We start from the raw sequence: 23617 nt of genomic DNA on the forward strand, positions 1-23617 counted from the left end.
CCACCGGCTCCTAACATCTGCCGATGAAAACAACTTGTTACTCGAGGAACAGTTTGGTTTTCGGAAAGGTCGTTCGACCGTCCACCAGCTGACTCAAGTAACAAAGAGGAACAAGTCTGTTTCGAAAACATCTGCCATGGCGTTGTTGAACGTTGAAAAAGCGTTCGACAATCTCTGACATGATGGCCTGGTGTTCAAATTGCAGCAGTACGGTCTTCCAATCTTCCTAGTGAAGATAATAAACAACTATCTATCAGACAGGACGTTCCGAGTCTCTCTGAATGGTTCCACAAGGAAGCATCCTTGGCCCCATCCTATTCAACCTGTTCACCTCCAATATGCCGGCTCTTCCTGATGGTGGATCGTTGTCTCTGTTCGCAGATGACACATCCATCGTCTACAAGGGTAGGGTCATCGGAGCTCTGACTGCCAAACTTCAGAGAGGCCTGGACGTCCTGTCTGAATATTTCAACAGCTGGAAGATCCGTATCAACGCGGCAAAGACCCAGGTCATTATATTTCCACACTCTAAATCTCCCAGATTTGTTCCGTCGGAGAATAACAAGATCTGCCTGAACGGTACAGTGTTGGAATGGTCCAAAGAGGTCGTGTACCTCGGGCTAACACTAGACAGCAAGCTTCTTTTCAGGGAGCACATTAACAAAACGAAAACCAAGTGCAACATCTTGATAATATCGTTGTATCCACTTATAGCATAGCATAGCATAGCATAGCATAGCATATGCGATTGTACAAATCGTGGGTGGCTATATAATGGTCAACTAATACGTTTTGCAGAAAATATCGAGTGTTGACGCAGAAAATATCACTTGGGATTAGTGATTTTCCCCACACGAAAATAAAATCTACAATACAAGCATCGCATTATACACCTGGCCACATCCTTACAATCGCAGGGGAAGGGAGGGAAAGTTAATCCAACATCTACTTAAGAAGGTGCAGGGAACCCATACTACCTTCATAGGTGTCACAGGAAGGAAAGAGTTGTGTTAGTGGGAGGGTGAATGATTTGGCAACTCTATTCGTCAATATAGAGCATTTGATAAATCAGTGACAAAAAATAAAATATAAATAGATAAAATGGAAAGATCTCACCCGATTGGCCTAGAGACTTTGCAGCGTCATGTTTTCAGAAATGCTTTATTTAATTTTCCTTGATTGCGGTGGTATCACTGATAACACTCTTCTAGCTCGTACGTACAAAAGAACGCACTCCACGCATAATCAAGGTCATGTATTTTCGGACTGTCTTCTTTAACACCACACAAAGAAGTTGCTCATCGCAGCAACAGAAAAATATATCAGCGTGATAGAGGTTGTACGGGGCAACAAAGAAAAACGCAAGACCACACCAAGCACCATTGCATAAGCAACAAGAGATCAAAAAAAAAAAAAAAATCACGCACGGTATTCAAAACTTTTAAATGCGATCACCAGTTCACCTCCAGTCACTCGAGAACAAAACGCATGCGAAAAGGTTTTCAGCAGCAAAAAAAAGCACAGAAGAAACAAAACACATCCGTTTCGGTCGCTGGTTCAATCAGCACTCTGCTTTCTCCTTGGCCTCGATCAGTGCCCTTTCGGCAGTTACGCGCAGTCCTCAGCGCATCCTGTTCACGTTCGGCAGCAATAATGGCGGATTTGATGCCCGTCACCATTTCCTTTATTGCCTTGTGGACGTTGCTCTTATCCTTGATGAAGTCATGGAGTTCATTGATCCTCCTCCTGACCTCCATCAATTTGGTCTTCCCAAGCTGCAATCCTTCTTGGGGTGTGCTACTGCTGGATTTCGGTGTGAACACCTGGCTTAGCATAAGACCTAGCTCTCCTTGGTGTCCTTGCTGCTCACCTTGGGGCTTACTGCTGCTGTTGGAACTCGCTGTTGCCTCCAGGTTCAACACTGGTGATCTCTGCAATATCCCGCTCCTTGCGAACACGTTCGCTCCTCCGTTTTCAATTTCTGGCGTCTTGCCGTCGTCCTTCATATTTTTTTTTGGGTTTTCTCATTTTCTTCTTTTTTGTTTTTTTCTCCGTTTTTCTCCATTCTGTTGGGTCCCCCCTCCGGGCCGCTATCTCCACTCGTTGTATGTAGTCGCCTATCGTGATCCCATGGTTATCTATGCAACGAAAAGTTCACTATTTTGCTATACAGAAATTCTAAACAAAATTTTTTATCTGCGGATTTGAACAGTTTTTGACCTGTTTCATACTACCGGAAGGTGTATGTTGGTCACAAATGCCGTGCCAAACTGATTTCCTACTCAATTAATCAATCTTTGATGTGAAATTCGCTAATAAACACGAGGCGCATTTCTTATAGCAAACATGCCATAACAAAATGGGCATGGTTCATTTTAGTAAACAAACTAACACTTCTTCCGACTGTGACACCTATGAATTAGGCGCCGAGGGCTCAGATAAACCCCCGATCGCGAGCCTATCCAGATGACTCGACTGGCCCATGGGTTGTCTACTTTCAGCCCAGAAACAAACCTTTGAATGTAATGCAAATTACTAATGATCTGACGAAGCGATACTCGGCCGTAACTGAAATCACGAAGGTTAGGCACAATAAACTTCGTGTCTCCGTCTCTAACCTGAAGCAGGCTAACGAGATTGCTGCCTCCCAGCTCTTCACGCTCGAGTACAGAGTTTACATCCCAGCTCGTGATGTGGAGATCGAAGGTGTGGTCACCGAAGCGAGTCTGACCCCCGAGATCTTGGAGAAGCAGGCGGTTGGCCGTTTCAAGAACCGTTTGCTTCCCCCGGTGAAGATACTGGATGTCCAAAAACTGGGCTCAGTATCTGTCAGCGAGGGTAAAAAGAGTTTTACCCCCACAGACTCGTTCCGTGTGACCTTTTCTGGTTCAGCCCTTCCTCACTACATCGAGCTGGGAAAACTTCGACTACCTGTGCGCTTGTTCGTTCCCCGGGTCATGAACTGCCAAAACTGTAAGCAGTTGGGACATACGGCCTCCCACTGTGGCAGCAAGGCACGCTGTTCCAAATGCGGAGAGAAGCATGGGGATGACACCTGTGCAGCTACCGCACCAAAATGCGTGTACTGTAAGGGAACTCCTCATGGTATCTCGTCATGCCCGGTGTACAAACAACGCGGGGAGAAATTACAACGCTCACTTAAGGAACGTTCCCGACAGTCTTTTGCAGAAATGCTTAAGACGGCCACGCCATCGACCAACGACAAAAATCCCTTTTCTCTTTTGTGAAAGAGACTGACTCTGACTTGGCTGAGGAGGGAACTTCTTTCTGTTTTTCAGCACGGAAACGAAAACGCATCCGTTCGCGGAAAGTTGAGAATGAAGAACCCCAAATCAGCTTGCCCAAATCAAGGAGTGGTGGAAAAAAGGAAGTTTCTACTCCTCCTGGATTAAGAAGAACTGACTATACCCAGGATTTTCCACCTCTCCCGGAGACATCCAAAACCCCTGATGTCCCATTTTTAAGAACAGAAGCCCCTTCTTTATCTGGGGATAATATCGTTGTATCCACTTATCAACAGGAAGTCAACCCTGTCCCTGAAAAATAAGCATGCTGTCTACAAACAAATCATCCTTCCTGTAATCGAGTACGGTATGCCAATCTGGGAGAGTTGCGCAAAATGCCATCACCTTAAACTCCAAAGGATCCAGAACAAGATCCTAAGGATGGTCCTAAACAGTCCCCCGCGGACTAGAAATTCTGAGATCCACCTCCTGGCTGGAATTCAGACATTAGAAGAACGGAGAGTATTCATCCTGGAAAGGTTCAGAGACACCTGCCTGAGATCAAATCATCAGATCATACGTGATCTAGCACGTTAGGTTAAGTTATACTCGTAGTTAGGTAGGTTATCACTTATTTTCAATTAAAATAAAACACATCCCCAAAGGGGTATTCTGTAAACTAGTTGAAACACGAAAATATTAAATTAGAATATCAAATTAAACAACGATGAAGAGCCAGGTAGGCTAATCAATTGAAATGATAAATCAATGTACTACCATAATCAACAGAAATAAACATAATTTTACTACTACTCAGAAAAAAACATTACTCAAGCTCAAATTACTTTGGATGAATAACAGTGTATTGCAATGCTATTATTCACATTGTTTTATTATCTAAATAATCAAGCTGCCCATTAGCTTTAGTACAGAACACAACAACTCAAGTAAAATATGTCGTTAAGCATACAGGGTAAACGCTCCTATAGTCGCGGTACGTTAGAAGCGTTAGGTTCCTATAGTTGTGCATGGAGACTTAATACACAACTATAGGAACCTAACGCTTCTAACGTACCGCTACTATAGGAGCGTTTCCCCTATGCATTAGCTGATCAAATCAGTTAGTAGAATCTTTAAAAGCTTTTAAGTTGCTAATTGTTCTACCATCAATGTTTATTGGAACAAAAGCAACTTTTTTGTAAGTAAGGTCATTTTATCAACTATTTCTTCAGGCATAGATGTATAGTGGAACAAAAGGATTTAAAGAAATGGAAATATGTTTTATTAAAGTAATGATTCAACAAGTATATTATTCAACTAAGGAAGCAGTCATTAGGCTTCCCTTAGGCATATGTGTTTATTTGATGCAACCAACTGTTCCTTAGGAATACCTTTTGCATTTCAATTTGGGATGACAATTATTGTACATTCAACGAATGCCCCCTTATCAATTTTCATCCTGTTTTCGAGAGGACCATCATCTGATTAGGGATCGTCCGTTAATTATGTCACACTTTTAGGGGGAGGAGGGGGTTGAAAATGGGTAAAATTTGCGTGACATATTTATTGGACCTTCCCTTACAAAACAACCGTCATCCGGATTCAGCTATCATTCGAAAAAGCAATTTTATTGTTTCGATTTGAATGGTCTGAGGATGATGTCTTGGTTCAGTGCACGGCAAATGCACACAGAAAAAAAAGGTTGTTGAATATTACATCCAAACAGCTGCATAGAGGTCATTCCGCTGGTTGTGTGATATTACATTGTACGATGTACATCGATTTTGCGATCAAAATTACATCCATTGATCTGCTTTTTGCTATTACATCATTATTTCATACATAACCTTGAATTACGTTGATCGATACCGATGTCAATTATACAAGGTCTGGCCCAACCGGCTTATTGGTATAAGTGAAATGTGAAAATGTCTAGTGGCGGTCGTAATTCATTGCAATGTTTATCTTTTTACACGAAACAGCTGTTTTCTGTGACGACACGTCTGCTAGTCGCAGTATGGAATGTTGTGCTGCCATGACATCGGCATTCGCTTGCTCAGCAATGTTTACAACATTTTTGCTTCTAACACCAGCAAGCTATTTGTTGTTCCAGACCTTGTATGATTGACATCGGATCGATACTACAATTTTTTTGCTGTGCATATTGTCGTATCCGCCGTGTCTCGATACTCTCTCTCCCTCTCTATCTCTCTCATAAGTATCATGGATTCTCTCAGATCATACAATGCAACGATCAGCTCGACAGCGGATCGGTTCTACACTCTCACCAACTTGCACGCATCTCATAAGCCGGTCATCTGGTTCGTGCTGAAAGATGAACGATCACTAATACATACTCATATTGTATTGCATCTCTACGGTTGGAACAGCCATGCCATCACGTCTGATTTTCTCACTCACACCCAAAAGGCATTCTCACACGCAGACCAACGAATAAGCGCTATGTATCAATACTGTCGTACAGCAGAGAAAGGAACTGAACCGTTATGATTCTACTGTTGTAGTTTAGATTACACTGAAGCAAACGATTTATTTCAATTCAATTTATTTTCTGATCAATCCACCTAATCTGTCCTATTCCCTACACATATGACGCACCCAAGGTTAATACAGTGAACAGGTTGAACATAGTATCCCTACGTCGCCTCATGCAAATAACGACCTTAATGACCACAATCGAACAGTTCCTGCCAGCTTTGACGATTGTCTTTGACGATCTGCAGAAATTGCTTGAAATCGAACCGAACACTGTTCTCTTTTCGCACTAGATTGATCCGTTCGACCAAAGCCCGATGTAGCGTGCTGTCCACCTTGTAGGCCGGAGAATTCTCAACCGTATGCGGTTCAACCATCAAGACCACCGGTTTGCTTTGTGGTTTCGGGGATTTCTTCGGTCGTTTGGATTTGGGAACTGAATCGGAAAAATGTACCAGCACTAAGAATGCCACGTCGGCGCACTCAATCAGTCCCCAATGGTTCGCTAGATCGTAGAACATTCGAACCAACAGCTCCCAGTCACCGGATGTAAGCAATAGTTCGGCTGGATGCTTTTCAATCATTGCATAGTCTAACTCGTCAGCTTGAACGCGTGGATTCCAGTAAACTCGCAGAACGAAATTTCCATTTTCGTGAGGTTGTTTGGTTGTTGATACGATACGGTATCTGCCAGGTGCCAGCTTCAATCGACAGATTACTTCACGTGAGTTTGAGTAATTCACTTGGGTAATCATTTCCGGTTTACCGTAATTGGAGAATACCATCGGACTTGTCAGCTTTTGTCCGGTTATTCGATAAACGGCAAATCCGATAAGCAAACAGGGATAGTTGTCTGTTATTTGTTTCTGCATGAGGGATATGACTATGGAACACATTCCGGATTCGTCATCCGGCATGGATAAGTTAAAATCATGCTTTGGATTCATTCCATAGGACTCCGGATGATCTCTGCATCCACCGGCTGTATGTCCTGATACCCATGCTCCTTCCATCAACAAGACACTCCAGTGTCGTATGCCATTTTCTGGGTCACCCAAAGGATCAGGTGAAATGTGACACATTTCCACACCATGAAATTTACTCATCAGCTCTTCAACACGCAACCAGAATTTGCTGGGCCGTTCTGGAATTGATTTCTTGGACTGCTCTTTCTTCGTTCGTGATATCTGTTCACAGAGATGTTGAAAGCAGACCAGCTGGGAACCCGAAATCATGGTTTGTATTATTGGATGTATGCAACATGATTGATCTTTCGCATGTTGAATGTCCACCTGAAAGTAGCATAATTTATAAAACCTTTGAATTACAGTTTGGCTATGCAAAATCACCTACCACCTTCACTCCAGCCATCATTGACCCCTTCTGCAATCCTCTATCGATCAAATCGTACAAATACTGTGGTGAAATTTGTGATCCTTTGAAATAAACACATTCCGTAATGCCTCCGGAGAAGTCCTGCATGGCTTCGCTGACCATTCCGCAATTTAGTGCATTGTATGATCCACGAAACTTGGCGTATGCCTTTTCCAGCAGACAACACCACATCTCATTGGCCCGACTGGATCGGGTGAATATTAACTTCTTATCGATCGTCGGAAGCCGATCGTCAATCACCACATCGAGCCAGCGTCCATATTTCCAGAACCGGAAGTGGAATATCCCGGCGTATTTCCCATGCTCGAAGCAGTTATCGTGCGGTGCGGTACGCTCCAATGCTCGTTTATTGGTGGATAGTGTCAAAATGGCCGCTTGTAACCAACCACAGGGTAGACATCCCGGTTGGACATTAAATTCTGAAGAGTCATGCACGAAGAATTTCGGCTTCGCTATGAATTCCGGCGGGCGAAGCCATTGGACTCCGGGTGTTGGAGACAGTGGATGTCCAAAAAGGATTTGCTCCTCTACCGGGAAGTCAGGATCTTCAAAAAGAATGTTCTCCGATAGGCAGTGCTCTCTCAGGTTGTAGAACCTTTGAGCGCGTGAGTTCTGGAGAACCTGAAATGATTTGTAGGCGATCTGTGAATATAATCAAAATATGGAGGGGGAGTAGCGTTAGTAGCTGTAGACCAAAGTTATAGCTTCTGTTATATTTTTATTTTTTATTTTTATTCTTATTCCATCTGACTTTTTTCAGTCTTAATGAAATCTAGGATGGGGAAAAGCCTCTTTGAGTAAACCATTCAGTTGGCTCAAAGAGGCGTAAAAACCCCATGTCTTTTCATACATATAACAATAAATAAAATTAAAAATAGTCAATACACAGAATACGTTGAATACAAATGAATACAAATGACAAACATATTAAAAGCTAAGTCAATAATCTAAAATAATTGAACACAACAATCTGCAAACGCGTCGATGGGATGGAAACTCGGCGTAGTGTTGTAGAAGGACCATGTTATAAAAAAAAACACACTTTCGAAGTAGCAGTGATTGGACAGATACCCACCGCTGTGCATTGAGGCGGCGTTGAAAAGTGTCAGCAGAAACATTGAAGTCAAATTGTCCACTAACATCGTTAAACCGAGAAGACATTATCCTGATAGGATCGTGTTGAGCATAACGGCTGTTCCGGGTAGCAAGGTGCAGGAAATTACGTTGCCTCAAAGGTCTTTGCGGCGCATATACGTGCAATTCAGCAAGAATATCTGGGGCAAGATGGCTTGCAAATTGGATCTTCGCTTCTCCAGAGTATCGATGCCTAACAGCATACAACGATGTTCATATGGAGGAAGATTTGACGAATCACGCTAGGTTAAGTGCCGAAGAGCGAGGCGCACAAACTTTTTCTGCACCGCCTCGATACGGTCAATCCAGTTTCTGTTGTACGGGCACCTTACCAGCACGGAAGATTCCAAAATAGATCGAACCAGTGCACAGAAAAGGGACTTCAGGCAGAGAGGATCACGAAATCCATCAGCAAGCTTAAACATGAAGCCGAGATGTTTATTGGCTTTTGCAATCACGTCTTCGTAATACGGTCGGAAAGTGAGTTCGCGGTCCAATATCACACCGAGATCCCTAACCTAATACGAGCGCTCGAGAGTTTGTTCACACATGCTGTAGTTGAAATTGATTGGTTGCCGCTTCCTGCTGAATGATATTGTGTTGCATTTGGCTATGCATAAATCGAGTAGGTTTCGCTTGCTCCAGTCCTCCAACAAATCTAATAACCTCTGCAACTCCAGGCAATCCTCAGTGCACGTGATGATCATAACAACACAAAGGCAATGTCATTTATGAATAATGAGAAAAGCAGCGGTCCAAGATTACTCCCTTGCGGTACACCAGAAGGAATCATAAACGGCTCCGAATGTGACGAACCAATCCTTACTCTCACGGATCTTTCAGACAGATAAGATCTAAAACAGCTAACAAGCGCGGAAGATACCCACAGCTTCTCGAGTTTTTGCGACAGGATATCATGCGTCCATAGAGCGTATGCAGAGTGAGGTTAGTAGTAACATATTGTTTCGGGTAGAATCCATGCTGGGCATATGAAATGTAGTTTTTGGTGGCTTCAAAGAGAGCGTTGTTAACAATTATTTCAAAAACCTTAGAGCAAGCGCTCAAGGACATTATTCCACGGTAGTTGACGACGTTACATTTGTCACCATTTTTGTGAATCGGTGACAGAAACGAAGTTTTCCATCCAGCAGGAAATTTTTGCTGTTGGAACGAGAGATTGAACAGTTTTACTAACGGTGTCATCAGAGAACTTGAGCAGTTTTTCAACACAGATGAAGGAATCCCATCAGGACCGGGTGACACGGAATGTTTGAGCTTACGTAATGCATTTTCGACATGCTCCTCGCTGATCTGGAAAATTCCAAAGTCGATGCTGTCTAGCGGCGTATCACGAACAGCAGCCTCTATCTGCGATGGCGTAGCAGGCGTATTTGAGAAGACATTCTTGAAGTGTTCAGCAAAGATCTCACATTTACTAGAGGCTGTGCTAGCAAATCGGTCGCCGAAATACATGGACGTTGGCAATCCATCTTCCTTGCGTTTAGTACGAACAAAAGACCAGAACTGTTTGGGATGTAGACGTAAATTTCTCTGCGTACGATCAACGTATCGAACATACAATAGACGGTAATACCGTGTGTACTTGTTTCTGGCCATTACAAAGCGATGTTTGGAGTGCTGCAAACGACTCCGACTATACGTTGAAAGTGCAGATCGCCTACGGCGCTTCAACTGGCAAAGGCTCCTGTTCGTCCAAGGAGGCTTCAGTGGAGGGCGCTGAAGAGGCACGTGAGCTTCGATGACTTGACGTATCTCCGTGTTGAAAATACATACAATATCGTCCAGATCCTGATCAGAATCCAAAAATTGCCAATCGATTGATAATAGCGCATCATTCATCGAACTATAATCAGCCCGACGAAAATCGAACCGGCAGTCGTCTAGAGATGGTTCAAATGACACTGGTACCGAAATAGAAACGGTGACGTCAATAGCAGGATGTGGAGTATCGATTTCTACGAGCGATTCAGCCGCTTCGGATACGCAACAGCTTGATAACGCTGAGTCATTCACGAGTACTAAATCGAGAATCCGTGAACTGGAGTTCTTCACAGTATTGATTTGTGTCAGACCCTGGAAGCAGAAGGCATCGTACAATGCACAACTAGCATTCGTTAATCTCGATGTATGGGAATCTATTGTGAGGCCACCATCCTCTGATGGTACCCAGTGCATTTCAGGATGATTATAGTCCTCAAACTGGAAAGCAAGGTCATGAGGCCTCAAGCCGGAAAGGATTGAATCAATGGAGTCAGTTTGTTGCTGCATGAGCGACAGGTCGTCTCTGCAATCAGGTGGTAGATAAAGCACTCCAATGCTAACATCATAGTTCTGCAGTTTGATTTTGATCCAAAGCTGCTCAAGAGCATTACTTATCGGAGCTGGATCAATACAGCAACACAATTTAGAAGAGACGGCTATCAATACACCTCCACCACGAGTTTTTCGACTGTTCAAAGAGCTACGATCTGTCCTGAACACAGTGTAAGAGTCGTTGAATAATTGAGTAGACAAGATGCAATCGTTCAGCCTCAGTCTCAGTTAGCACGATAACATCATATTCCGAGTCAGTTGTAGCTAAGAAGAAAGAATCTATCTTTGTCCGAAGTCCTCGTGCATTCTGATAGTAAATGCGTAGCTCGGAAGTTGTTGAGGAAGGATTGTCATAAACTTCTCGTCCATTCCTCGGCAGAATGCAATGAATTTGAGTGGGTGTTGCGCTGAAATCCAAATGTTGATCACGAAGAGAATCACCGAGAAAGCACGCATACTTGCCTGAAAAGCCAGGACGGGAGACCCTCGCCCTATCTCCGACCACAGGGCCGGAACGACTTGGACGGCAGGATACCACAGATGACTGGCAGGAAACGGCAATTGGCTCGACTGGGTCAGAGTGAACGAGGGCTCCCAAGATACCTTGTTGCATGCGTTCCGGATGAATGATCGTCCTAGTACTCGAATAGACATTTTCCTCATTGCTACATCAAGGGTCTTGGCTAAGAATCGAAGCGCTGGAACACGGAAACTGATTTTCATGAACTCGTGTATACTTGCCTGCACAAGAAGGTTGGGAGACCCCGTCACCGATCTCAACAACAGGGCCAGAACGACTACGATGGCAGGAATCAGCAAACGCGACTGTGTTGAGTGGCTTAAGGGCTCCCATGATACGACAGGCAATGCGTTCTGGTTTGATGAATCTGGCGATGGTGCCCATATGCGACGTCGGAGATCCATGAGAACGATGTGCACCATCCTCTGACGACAGCAGTTGGTGAAGGTGTTGGCATTCATAACGGGAGTCAGGAGCATAAAATACAGTGCTAGAACACGAAGAATTATGAGGCGGTGAAGTGTTACACAGGGGCGCATACTTGCTTGCAGAAGGATGTTGGAAACCCCGATTGCCAGCCACGACCACAGGACGAGAACGGCAGTGATGGCAGGAAACAGGAAGCAGGACTGGGTCGGGAGGATTAGGGGCTTCCATAGGGCGGCAGGCAGTGCGTTCTGGTTTAGATGTCCTCAAATTCGTATCTAATTCGCATCCGGTGGTTTCAGCTCGTGGGGTTGATCCGAACCTTGACTCCTTATTCTGGTTATCCTGATAACGTTTTTTGTCCGGTCGTCATTGAACTCACGGAAATTTACGTTCTCAGGCCAAGAGTCAGCAGCTTGTGCCAAGTCCCGATGCATTTTATCAATGCCGATCTTAAATGTCACGAATCGAAGATTCGAGATATCCGCATTTTTTCGAACCAACTTCACTACCTTGAGTACTTCATCTTCGCGCAACGAAAGACACTCGCGTGCCAGTGTTGCGATGTCATCTTCTGTAGTGCTAGGTGCGAATGCAGACAAATACACCCACAGTAGGTCATCCTCGAGAGGCACGTATCTGACAGAGTTACAGGCAGTAGATTTCGTTCCTTTAATTGTGCTCGGTCTTTCAGTGGCAGTATCATCCGTTCGACGTCGCTTAGCCGAACCCGGTTTAAGATCGCCGTTCAGTTGCTTTTGCCATCGGTTCGGTCCAAGAGGAGTTAAAGGATCAGGTTGCTTGCTGTCCACTTTCGTAGACAATTCGCTATATCGTTTTTCATCCCGTTCAACGAATCCGTGATTCCCGCATAATTGCCATCATAATGAGTGACAATGTTGCGGAAATGTCCATTCGCAAATAAGTTAGCGCAGTCATCACACATCCAGAATACGCTCTTCTCATGCAAACCAAGTTGGTCTTTGAGCTCGTAATCCACTTCCACGCAAATAGCGTGAAAAACGTTCCCACAGTAGCCACGGCAGGTAAGTAAATCCGAATTAGCAACCGTCTTCTGGCAGCGTGTGCAGACCATGATTACTGAGGTAGGGATTAAATACGCCTTTCAGTAGACTTCACGCCAAACAATATGGTGCTATGAAAGCGTGATAGTGTTACTACTGGAAAACAGATGGCGCTGGATCACGAAAAATCGACGTGGGATGAGAGATAGAAATGACGTATCTTAGCAGCACAAAGCAAAACAACACAACCACTATGCAGATATCACTACACAAATTTCACTCGAGATACGACAGGTACTAATGAACTTTCACTGTTTTGACGATATTAAACACAAAAGCTAACAAAAATGGTTTATAACCGTAGTCAAACTTCACAAAGTGATTAATTAATCGTTAAAATGTAGCAGCGAGGAAACTTTGCATCCGATACAAACAACGCAGTGTTGCCAAAAAAAAAGCAATATTGCAAAGCCGATACTTTTGATTTGGATAACATTCTAATTTGAAGCTATGTTTGTTTTGATTCGCTATGAAAGTATGACAGAGCCGGCGCCGTTGGTGTAGTAGTAAGCGTGACTGCTTTCTCACACCCCAATGGGTCTGGGTTCTATCCCAGTTGAGGTCGGTTAGATTTTTCTGAGGCATAAAAATCTCTGGGCACGTCTTCCTGCGGAAGGGAAGTAAATCCGTTGGTCCCGGCCCATGCGTGTGTTGAATGTGTGCGATATCCTACGCAGGTGTGGAAGCTTCCTTCCTGCACATTCGATTGCCGTCAATGGATGGCAATCGATGTCCGTCGGTGATTGGTACGAACCTGCATGAAATCGACGAAGCACGACAAAAGACTGACGGAACGCGGTCAGGAGATCGTTGGATGGCAGCTAAACTACATCAGCACAGGGGAATCGTAAAGGCATCTTTTAGGAGACCCACTATTGCACCTATTCGTATTAATCAGTCGTTTAGATTTTCTCCAAATCATCACCTTTTCAATCTCATGTGATTTATTGAGTTAAATAATAGAGAATAAATTTATTCTAGAGAATAAATTTATTCGTTAAGCATTGTTATTATTTTTAAAATTAATAAATATTTGAAATTTCACTGGCCATCTTATAAAAATATACTATTCTTAAAATAAATCCCCTTTATACATCGTTCGCATATACACAATTTATACATTTGAGTGCATAAAGCATGTTTATACTAAGGCTGTGAACCATTTGCCGAGTTAAAATTAACTCATGGTTAAAAGTGACATTTCGAAAGTTATTTTCTATGTTCGAAAATCCCCGTGCTGTCGATCGACCGGTTTTCGATCCACCGTGGTCGAAATTTAACTTCTTGTCTGTCAGAAATAACCATGCTCGGATAGCAGGGTTCATCGATAACTTTCCATCTGTCAAATTTTAACCAAAAGTTAAAATAATCCACCAAATGGTTCAGAGCCTAAGTCAGTTTTCTCTCCCTTTATACCTAGCTATGCGTCGGGAAGGAGATTTGCGATTTAGCGTAGCTTTTAATCTATTTAGATTGGAAAATCTTTTGAGTGTGCACTGCTTTCCACAAACTTATCATACACTACACCTTGATCTTTTTCGGTAAAATTCCACAGAACCATAACTTACATCATCGTCATCTGTAAATTCCACGACCAAGAACGGGCTCAACATTTTATGGGAAGCAGAACAGCAGTTATCCGAATCCATGATGCCTTTATCCCTTTCTGATTGTCCGAATCGTGCGATCATCGCGAAAAGAAATTAATGTTTTATCCACACCGGCTAAAAACGAACTGACCGTCTGGTTCGGCATTGCAGCGTGCATGAGCTGTTACGTTCCAGTCATCGACATAGCTTTGGGAACCCCCGTGCTATGCTATGACATGCTTCATTGATGGTGAAGTTTCCCGCTCCGAGAAAAAATACGTTTAGATAATATTGGGAAAAGATGTACAATATCCAAAAAAAAATCACATAGGTATTTTCTAATATTATAAAGAAAACTTAAGGGCATATGGTACGTATTTTTTGCTTTTTCTCTTCTTTCTAAGTGTGAGTGAATTTATTGTCATTGATGCTGTAATGGGCTGAGTGTACATTAGACTGTTTCAAAATAGGTCAAATCTGGGATTTCAAACGCTACCCTCTTGAATGGTAGTTTTGGGGGTCAGAAACACCCTGCCAAAATTTGAAGTCATTTGGTTCACGGGAACCCCTCGCTCAAACGGCTTGAAGTTTGTATGGGGAAAATCGACAAAATGTATGGGAGAGCGAGCCACTTTCACATTCGCGGCTCAAGGTGGCGCTGTAGTGGGTCGATTTTCTTCGTGTACAAAATGTAGCACCTTTGAAGTATTGGGAACATCTTGGCTGAAGACCGGATGTGAATCCGAGTTACCTCCGAAAAGTTATTAGCGTTTCAAACGAACACCACCTGCTTCACTTCTTGGGAGGGCCTAACGCGCTTGTGCAGTTTTTATTTTTACGAACAGGTATACGAATAGCAATGTTTGCATAGGTATAACTTTTTTGTTTTACCATGAAATTGGTTGAAATTTTCACAGTGAGTAGAAAAATGTTCGAAATTATGGTCTACTAAAAATTGGAACAGATTGGCCAAGTGGTTCCGGTTTTATTCCGGGTTTCCGAGAGGCCATCGGGGGGAGAAAAGGTACCAGTCGTCTAGAACAAGGTGGTGCTGTAAAGCCACAGCAACAGGCATCTATGGGTAGTGCTGATTAATATTTTAACAAAATCAACCCATAACCTGGTTCTAAATACTGAGCGTCCACCGGAAGGCCTTCCGATGACCCGGATCAACCTTAATCTGGATTATTATGTATTTTTTTTATCAAAGTAGGCCTTGATTATTCTCTGCAACTATATGAAATGTAGTAAATTAATGATTTTAGATATATAGGCGTTTCAATGGCTCCAAGTGGTCACCAGATGATCCGCCGGAAGATCCGAAACATCCGTAAAATTTAGTGCTACATAAATTCGATCAAAGTAGGCCTTGATTTTTCTCTGCAACAATGAGAAATGTTGTAAAATGGTGATTTTTCATATGTTAGCTGTTCAATGGCTCCGAGTTATCACCAGATGGTCCGCTGGTAGATACGGAACATCCGTAAAATTGATTGCTGTGTAAATTTGATCAAAGTAGGCCTTGATTTTCCTCCGCAATTATATGGAATACAGTAAAATGGTGATTTCTGAAATATTAGCTGGTCATTGGCTCCAAATGGTCGCCAGATGACCCACCGAAAGATCTGGAACATCCGTAAAATTGGTTGCTAAGTAAATTTCATCAAAGTATGCCTTGATTTTTCATTGCAACTGTATATAATGTAGTAAAATTCTGATTTTTTATATATTAGCTGTTCACTGGCTCCAAGTGGCTCGCCGAAAGATCCGGAACATCCGTAAAATGTATTGCTGCGTAAATTTGATTAAAGTAGGCCTTGATTTTGCTCTGCAACTATGTGGAGTGTAGTAAAATGGTGATTTTAGATACATTAGCTGTTCAATGGCTTCTTCAATAGATGGTTTTGAATAGAAAAATGCCTTGGCAACAAGTCCTTCTTAAGTACCATTAAGTTTTGATGAGTTTATTTTATACCTGCATTATAAAAAATATTGGTATTAGTATTATATAAAGAGCAATAGGCTGAAGTGTTTTTGCAAAACAAAGACCATTCCACGCAAATAAGGAAAAAGTATTCAAGTATTTTGTTGTTAAATGATGTTTAAATTTTAAACAAAATATGCAAAGGACGGGTATACACTACTGCTGAAAAAACTCAGAGTACACTGGAAAAATAAACTCATAATTTCATAAATATATTACTTTTGCTTTCCTCGGATTTCTCGTGCTGCCCCTGTCTCCGAGTCCAAAATTTAAAAGTATGTATGACGTCAAAGTCTTTCTTGTCATACCTTTTCTTCAATTCATCAGTAATTTGTTTATAGGTCAAATCTTCAACACTCTGACCTGGGAACAAAAGCTTAACCTGATTAAAAAAGTAGAAGGGTCTGTTCCTAGGGGCACGAACGGAAGGTTGATAGGACCGCTAGTGGACGGAACAAATGTGAACATTTAGTTCTTTTCTTATCTTAACTCTTTCCGTTTTTTATTTGTAAGCGTATCAAATTTGTAGTATTTATTTCAAAGAGAAAGTTGATGAAGAGAATCCAAGGGACTGTCAACTTGAGTTTTTTCGATTCATATACCCGAAGTTTTGTGCATTTTGGTATTAAAGTGTGTTCAATTCACCTCTCACATGATTTCCTTCCTAATTATATGAAAGTATCGTTTGTGCAGAATATGTAAAAAAGGAGGGACTTCGAGAGATTGAACTCGTGAGAGCACCCAAAGCGAATTATTCCCACTTCTCTCAAATTCTATATGGATTTTTAACACTTCCTACCAGCGTGTTCTGGAAAATGGTCGGACGATGATTAATCTCACCAATACATTCGGGTCTACAATTCCACACCTTCTATAGAGACCAGGTTGAGCTTTGAAAGCTAGCTGCTTGCGGGAACTGATGACCTTGACAAATGTCCAAATAATGCTCTTAACAAATTCCTGAAAAGGACCGTTTTGTAGTGATGGTTAAGTAATGCTGAGCTGAGCACGACGAGCTACTGATTCCGATCCTAGCCTAGCGGTGGGACTTCTTCTTCCTTCTCTATGGTTGCTCATATGAGCTCTGCAGCTCGCTGCTTGCAGGCAGCCTTTCGTTGTTGTTGTTGTTGTTGTTGTTGTTGTTGTTGTTGTTGTTGTTGTTGTTGTTGTTGTTGTTGTTGTTGTTGTTGTTGTTGTTGTTGTTGTTGTTGTTGTTGTTGTTGTTGTTGTTGTTGTTGTTGTTGTTGTTGTTGTTGTTGTTGTTGTTGTTGTTGTTGTTGTTGTTGTTGTTGTTGTTGTTGTTGTTGTTGTTGTTGTTGTTGTTGTTGTTGTTGTTGTTGTTGTTGTTGTTGTTGTTGTTGTTGTTGTTGTTGTTGTTGTTGTTGTTGTTGTTGTTGTTGTTGTTGTTGTTGTTGTTGTTGTTGTTGTTGTTGTTGTTGTTGTTGTTGTTGTTGTTGTTGTTGTTGTTGTTGTTGTTGTTGTTGTTGTTGTTGTTGTTGTTGTTGTTGTTGTTGTTGTTGTTGTTGTTGTTGTTGTTGTTGTTGTTGTTGTTGTTGTTGTTGTTGTTGTTGTTGTTGTTGTTGTTGTTGTTGTTGTTGTTGTTGTTGTTGTTGTTGTTGTTGTTGTTGTTGTTGTTGTTGTTGTTGTTGTTGTTGTTGTTGTTGTTGTTGTTGTTGTTGTTGTTGTTGTTGTTGTTGTTGTTGTTGTTGTTGTTGTTGTTGTTGTTGTTGTTGTTGTTGTTGTTGTTGTTGTTGTTGTTGTTGTTGTTGTTGTTGTTGTTGTTGTTGTTGTTGTTGTTGTTGTTGTTGTTGTTGTTGTTGTTGTTGTTGTTGTTGTTGTTGTTGTTGTTGTTGTTGTTGTTGTTGTTGTTGTTGTTGTTGTTGTTGTTGTTGTTGTTGTTGTTGTTGTTGTTGTTGTTGTTGTTGTTGTTGTTGTTGTTGTTGTTGTTGTTGTTGTTGTTGTTGTTGTTGTTGTTGTTGTTGTTGTTGTTGTTGTTGTTGTTGTTGTTGTTGTTGTTGTTGTTGTTGTTGTTGTTGTTGTTGTTGTTGTTGTTGTTGTTGTTGTTGTTGTTGTTGTTGTTGTTGTTGTTGTTGTTGTTGTTGTTGTTGTTGTTGTTGTTGTTGTTGTTGTTGTTGTTGTTGTTGTTGTTGTTGTTGTTGTTGTTGTTGTTGTTGTTGTTGTTGTTGTTGTTGTTGTTGTTGTTGTTGTTGTTGTTGTTGTTGTTGTTGTTGTTGTTGTTGTTGTTGTTGTTGTTGTTGTTGTTGTTGTTGTTGTTGTTGTTGTTGTTGTTGTTGTTGTTGTTGTTGTTGTTGTTGTTGTTGTTGTTGTTGTTGTTGTTGTTGTTGTTGTTGTTGTTGTTGTTGTTGTTGTTGTTGTTGTTGTTGTTGTTGTTGTTGTTGTTGTTGTTGTTGTTGTTGTTGTTGTTGTTGTTGTTGTTGTTGTTGTTGTTGTTGTTGTTGTTGTTGTTGTTGTTGTTGTTGTTGTTGTTGTTGTTGTTGTTGTTGTTGTTGTTGTTGTTGTTGTTGTTGTTGTTGTTGTTGTTGTTGTTGTTGTTGTTGTTGTTGTTGTTGTTGTTGTTGTTGTTGTTGTTGTTGTTGTTGTTGTTGTTGTTGTTGTTGTTGTTGTTGTTGTTGTTGTTGTTGTTGTTGTTGTTGTTGTTGTTGTTGTTGTTGTTGTTGTTGTTGTTGTTGTTGTTGTTGTTGTTGTTGTTGTTGTTGTTGTTGTTGTTGTTGTTGTTGTTGAAAGCACTCCTGCTACTACTGATGCTGCTGCTGCTGCTACTACTGATGCTGCTGGACTGGACACTACCACTTACGGTGATTGAATGAACACCGTTCAGTGGGACCGCATTTAAGTCTGTGTTAGGGAATGCGCTGTTTTCAGACATTCGGTGATAATTTTGATCACCACTGCAACAGTTGGACATTTGGTATTTTTCAATAGTGACCTATTAATAATTAACTAAGTGTTCATTTTAGCAGATTGGTGGATAAATTTCCAATCGTTTGGCTTGTTTAGAATTAAAATCTATCTGCTATCGGTCGAAACCTGACCTCTTTTCGTAATGCTGTGTATGTTGGTTTTTTGAAATTGCGTGGATTCTATAGATCCTGTGGAGATCTATCTAGCCCTGATGTATGTGCTGGTAGAGGGAAAAATGTAAACTTTGCGGGAGACGATGTCTTAACACTCGAAAGCAATTTTGTGAAATATGAAACAAAACAAATCCTAGCTAGTTCTGCATGATGATTTTGTTTGATTTTATTTATTTGTAAATTCGCCGGTAAATACCAGCTGGCGATTTTTTTTATTAATTACTTTATTTGTACAGGCTCAATCGAATAAACTTTACAGAGCCGAGTTATCATTTTTGTTATACATTATTGATTTCTTATATTTAAAGTTAAAGGAGCTGGACCGGATACTCGCGGTTGTCTCGAGGTTAGTGGAGATTTACATTTTTTTTTTGGATTGGAAAAGGGAGAGGGAGGTTTGAAATGTGGTTTACGATACAAATATTTAATTAATCCTAAAACATGAACTAATTTATATTCATCTTGAAAACAAACATAAAAAAAAACCCACACGTACAAAATACAAACTAAACACAAGGTTAATCAAACTTACAATCTAATGTTAATATTCTTAAAGTAAACATATATGAGTTTCATAAACTCCAGATCGCGTCCAGCCAAAATATCCCGAACTGGAACATTAGGTTGTCTACCTCGAGCCCGAAGGGAATCGTACAGTTCAGATCTGACTCCGCGATGCTCAGCACAAGACCAAATAATGTGATCTGCGTCCTGGTAACCTTGTCCACATTCACAGAGATTGCTGTCCTTCAGCCCAACACGGAACAAGTGAGCGTTTAACGAATAGTGATTGGACATGAGGCGAGACATCATACGAATGAAGTCTCGACCCACATCCAACCCCTTGAACCAAGGACTCTTCGACACCTTAGGGATGATCGAGAATAGCCATCGTCCCAAACTCCCTTCACTCCATTTATTTTGCCAACTGACGAGTGACTGTTGACGATAAATGGAGAAAAATTCATCGTAGGCGATTTGTCGATCGTAAATATCGCCTTCCATAGCGCCCACCTTAGCAAGTGAGTCAGCCATCTCATTGCCCGGAATCGAGCAATGAGATGGGACCCATGCAAAGGTGATGACAAAAGATCTTAAAGATAAAGCACTTAAAAGCTCTCGTATTTTCATGAGAAAATACGAGGAGTGCTTTACCGGCCTCATAGAGCGAATAGCCTCGACAGAACTGAGACTATCCGTAAAAATAAAATAATGATCTGGTGCAAGTGAGGCGATCGTTTCTAGTGTATAATGTATTGCCGCCAGCTCAGCAACATATACGGAACAAGGAGCTTGAAGCATTCGAGAGGCGCTATGAAATTCGTTAAAAATACCAAAACCAGCGGACGACTCTATTAGTGATCCATCTGTGAAGAACGATCTTGCGGAATCAACTTGGCCAAACTTTTCAGCGTAAATTGACGGAACAATCATGTTACGATGATGTTCTGGGATCCCACGAATCTCCCTCGTCATAGATAAATCAAAACTAACTGAATTGCCGAAGTCGGAGAAGCATACACGATGAGGATTATGCTGTGAAGGGCTGACATCCTGTGTTATGTACACGTAGTACAATGACATAAAACGAGTTTGAGGGTTCAGCTCAAGAAGCTTTTCAAAGTTTTCGATTACCAGTGGGTTCATAACTTCGCAACGGGTGAGGAGCCTGAGGGACAATTCCGAAAACCGATCCGATAGTCGCAACATGCCCGCCAACACTTCGAGACTCATCGTATTAGTCGAGTGCATGCATCCTAACGCGATACGAAGACAACGATACTGGATACGTTCCAGTTTGATGATGTGAGTTTTAGCCGCCGACTGGAAACAAAAACTACCGTATTCTAAAACCGATAAAATCGTTGTCCGGTACAACGTTAGAAGATCTTGCGGATGGGCTCCCCACCACGTTCCGGTAATTGTTCGGAGAAAATTGATCCTTTGTTGGCATTTTCGTCTCAGATACTCAATGTGGGATCTCCAGGTGCATTTTGAATCGAACCAGACCCCAAGATATTTGAAGGACATAGAATGAGTGATCGGTTTACCCAAAAGTTGAAGCTTCGGTTGTGCTGGGCTATGCTTCCTAGAAAAAACGACCAACTCAGTTTTCTCCGTGGAGAATTCGATACCTAGCTGAATAGCCCAAGTAGACAAATTGTCTAAGGTATCCTGTAAGGGTCCTTGCAGGTCGACCCCTTTGGGCCCTGTCATAGACACTACGCCGTCATCTGCAAGTTGTCTCAACGTGCAGTTGTCACTTAAACAATTGTCAATTTCTCTGACGTAGAAATTATACAAAAGGGGGCTTAAACATGAGCCCTGGGGGAGACCCATGTAACTAAATCGAGAAGCTGTAGAGTTTCCATGAGAAAAGCTCATATGTTTCTCTGACAGCAAATTGTACAAAAAGTTATTTATTAATGGAGAAAGGCCACAAGCGTGGAGTTTGTCTGAAAGGACTTCAACGGATACTGAATCAAAAGCCCCCTTGATATCCAAGAATACAGAAGCCATTTGCTCTTTTTTAGCAAAAGCCAACTGAATTTCTGTGGAAAGCAACGCGAGACAGTCGTTCGTTCCCTTGCCCCTACGGAATCCAAATTGAGTATCTGAGAGTAGGTGGTTCGTCTCAACCCATTTGTCCAAGCGAAAAAGGATCATTTTCTCCAACAATTTTCGAATGCACGATAACATCGCGATGGGACGATACGAGTTATGATCTGAAGCGGGTTTTCCAGGCTTTTTAATGGCTATAACTCTCACTTGCCTCCAATCATCCGGAACAATATTGAGCTCCAGGAACTGACAAAACAAGTTCAACATGCGCCTCTTAGCGACGTCTGGGAGGTTCTTCAACAAGTTGAACTTGATTCTATCAGCCCCCGGAGCCGAATTGCCACACGAAAGGAGCGCGAGTGAGAGCTCCAGCATTGAAAAAGGCTGGCTGATCTCGTCTACAGAATTCGTCGTTTCGCGAGGAATCATCTGTGCCGGCACGGAATCAGGACATACTTTTCGCGCGAACTTGAGAATCCAACGATCTGAGTACTCCTCGCTCTCGTTGTTCGAAGACCGGTTACGCATCCTTCGCGCCGCGTTCCAAAGCGTATTCATCGACGTTTCGCGCGATAATCCGTCCACGAATTGCCGCCAGTATCCGCGTTTCTTGGCTTTGATGAGGCTCTTGAGTTCGCGTTCAAGAGCCGAGTACGCTTCGAAATGTACGGGTGTTCCACGTTTCCGGAAAAGCTTAAACGCGTCGGACTTTTTACGATAAACCTCAGTGCATTGGTGGTCCCACCAAGGGGAAGGAAGTTTCCTACGCAAAGACGTTCCTGGAACCGGCCGAGTTTGAGCTCGAAGCGCGCTGTCCAAGATCAGATTGGAGAGGAAGTTATATTCCTCCAACGGTGGAAGCCCTTCTACCGACGACACGGCTTCCTCTATCGCGGTCTTGAACGTTGTCCAATCGATATTACGGGTGAGGTCGTACGCGACGTTAACGGATTCCGACGGATTGAACCCACTGGCAATCGAAATTTTGATCGGCAAGTGATCACTACCGTGGGGATCCTGGATCACATTCCACGTGCAATCCAACGATAATGAGTTAGAGCAAAGTGTGAGGTCTAATTTACTTCCATTCGAGGATGGTCCAGCCAAACGTGTTACTTCTCCATTGTTAAGAATTGTCATATTGAAGTTATCACAGAGGTCATATATAAAAGTAGAACGGTTGTCATCATACAGTTCCCCCCAGCCTGTACCGTGGGAATTAAAATCTCCCATAATCAACCGTGGAGCAGGAAGTACTGAACATATATCTGAAAGTTGTTTTCGATTAACAACGGCTCTAGGAGGAATATAAACAGAAGCAATACAAAGGCTCTTACCTTTAATAATAGCCTGACATGCGACAACTTCAATACCTGTAAATTGTGGAAGATTCACTCTATAGAAAGAATGGCACTTTTTGATCCCCAAAAGTACCCCTCCTCCACGCGAATCCTCACGATCCAGTCGAATAATGTTAAAATCATAAAAAGGAAGATCTATATCTGAAGAGAGCCAAGTTTCACAAAGAGCAAGTGCATCACAATCATTATTGTGAGCTAAAAACTTACAAGAGTCTAATTTAGGAATAAGACTTCGACAATTCCACTGTAGAATAGTGATCAAATCCCCGACCTCGTTTGGAAAATTATCCATCGAAGGAAATGATTGCTGCAATGAGGGGCCACTTCAATGTCAATTGCTTCAAGAGGGTCTTCACAGTAGGAAGCATTGCCAGAACAATGCTTTTGAGAG

At 42.1% G+C, this 23617-nt stretch overlaps 1 protein-coding gene across 1 annotated transcript; it reads right to left on the reverse strand.

Annotated features, from left to right (window-relative positions):
• Nucleotides 1-5865: 5865 nt before the first annotated feature.
• LOC135712771 (calpain-3-like) lies at nucleotides 5866-14309 on the reverse strand. The gene is made up of 3 exons (XM_065235829.1): nucleotides 14204-14309; nucleotides 7095-7778; nucleotides 5866-7033 (listed from the first exon to the last, which is right to left on the reverse strand). The coding sequence occupies exons 1-3, from the start codon at nucleotides 14282-14284 to the stop codon at nucleotides 5930-5932; spliced, it is 1869 nt and encodes a 622-aa protein (XP_065091901.1). The 5' UTR covers nucleotides 14285-14309; the 3' UTR covers nucleotides 5866-5929.
• Nucleotides 14310-23617: the final 9308 nt, after the last annotated feature.

This window comes from Ochlerotatus camptorhynchus, unplaced genomic scaffold (genome assembly GCF_037179485.1).
Source record: "Ochlerotatus camptorhynchus isolate MF236.1 unplaced genomic scaffold, CSIRO-AGI_Acam_v1.1 ptg000503l, whole genome shotgun sequence".
Taxonomy (NCBI): domain Eukaryota; kingdom Metazoa; phylum Arthropoda; class Insecta; order Diptera; family Culicidae; genus Ochlerotatus; species Ochlerotatus camptorhynchus.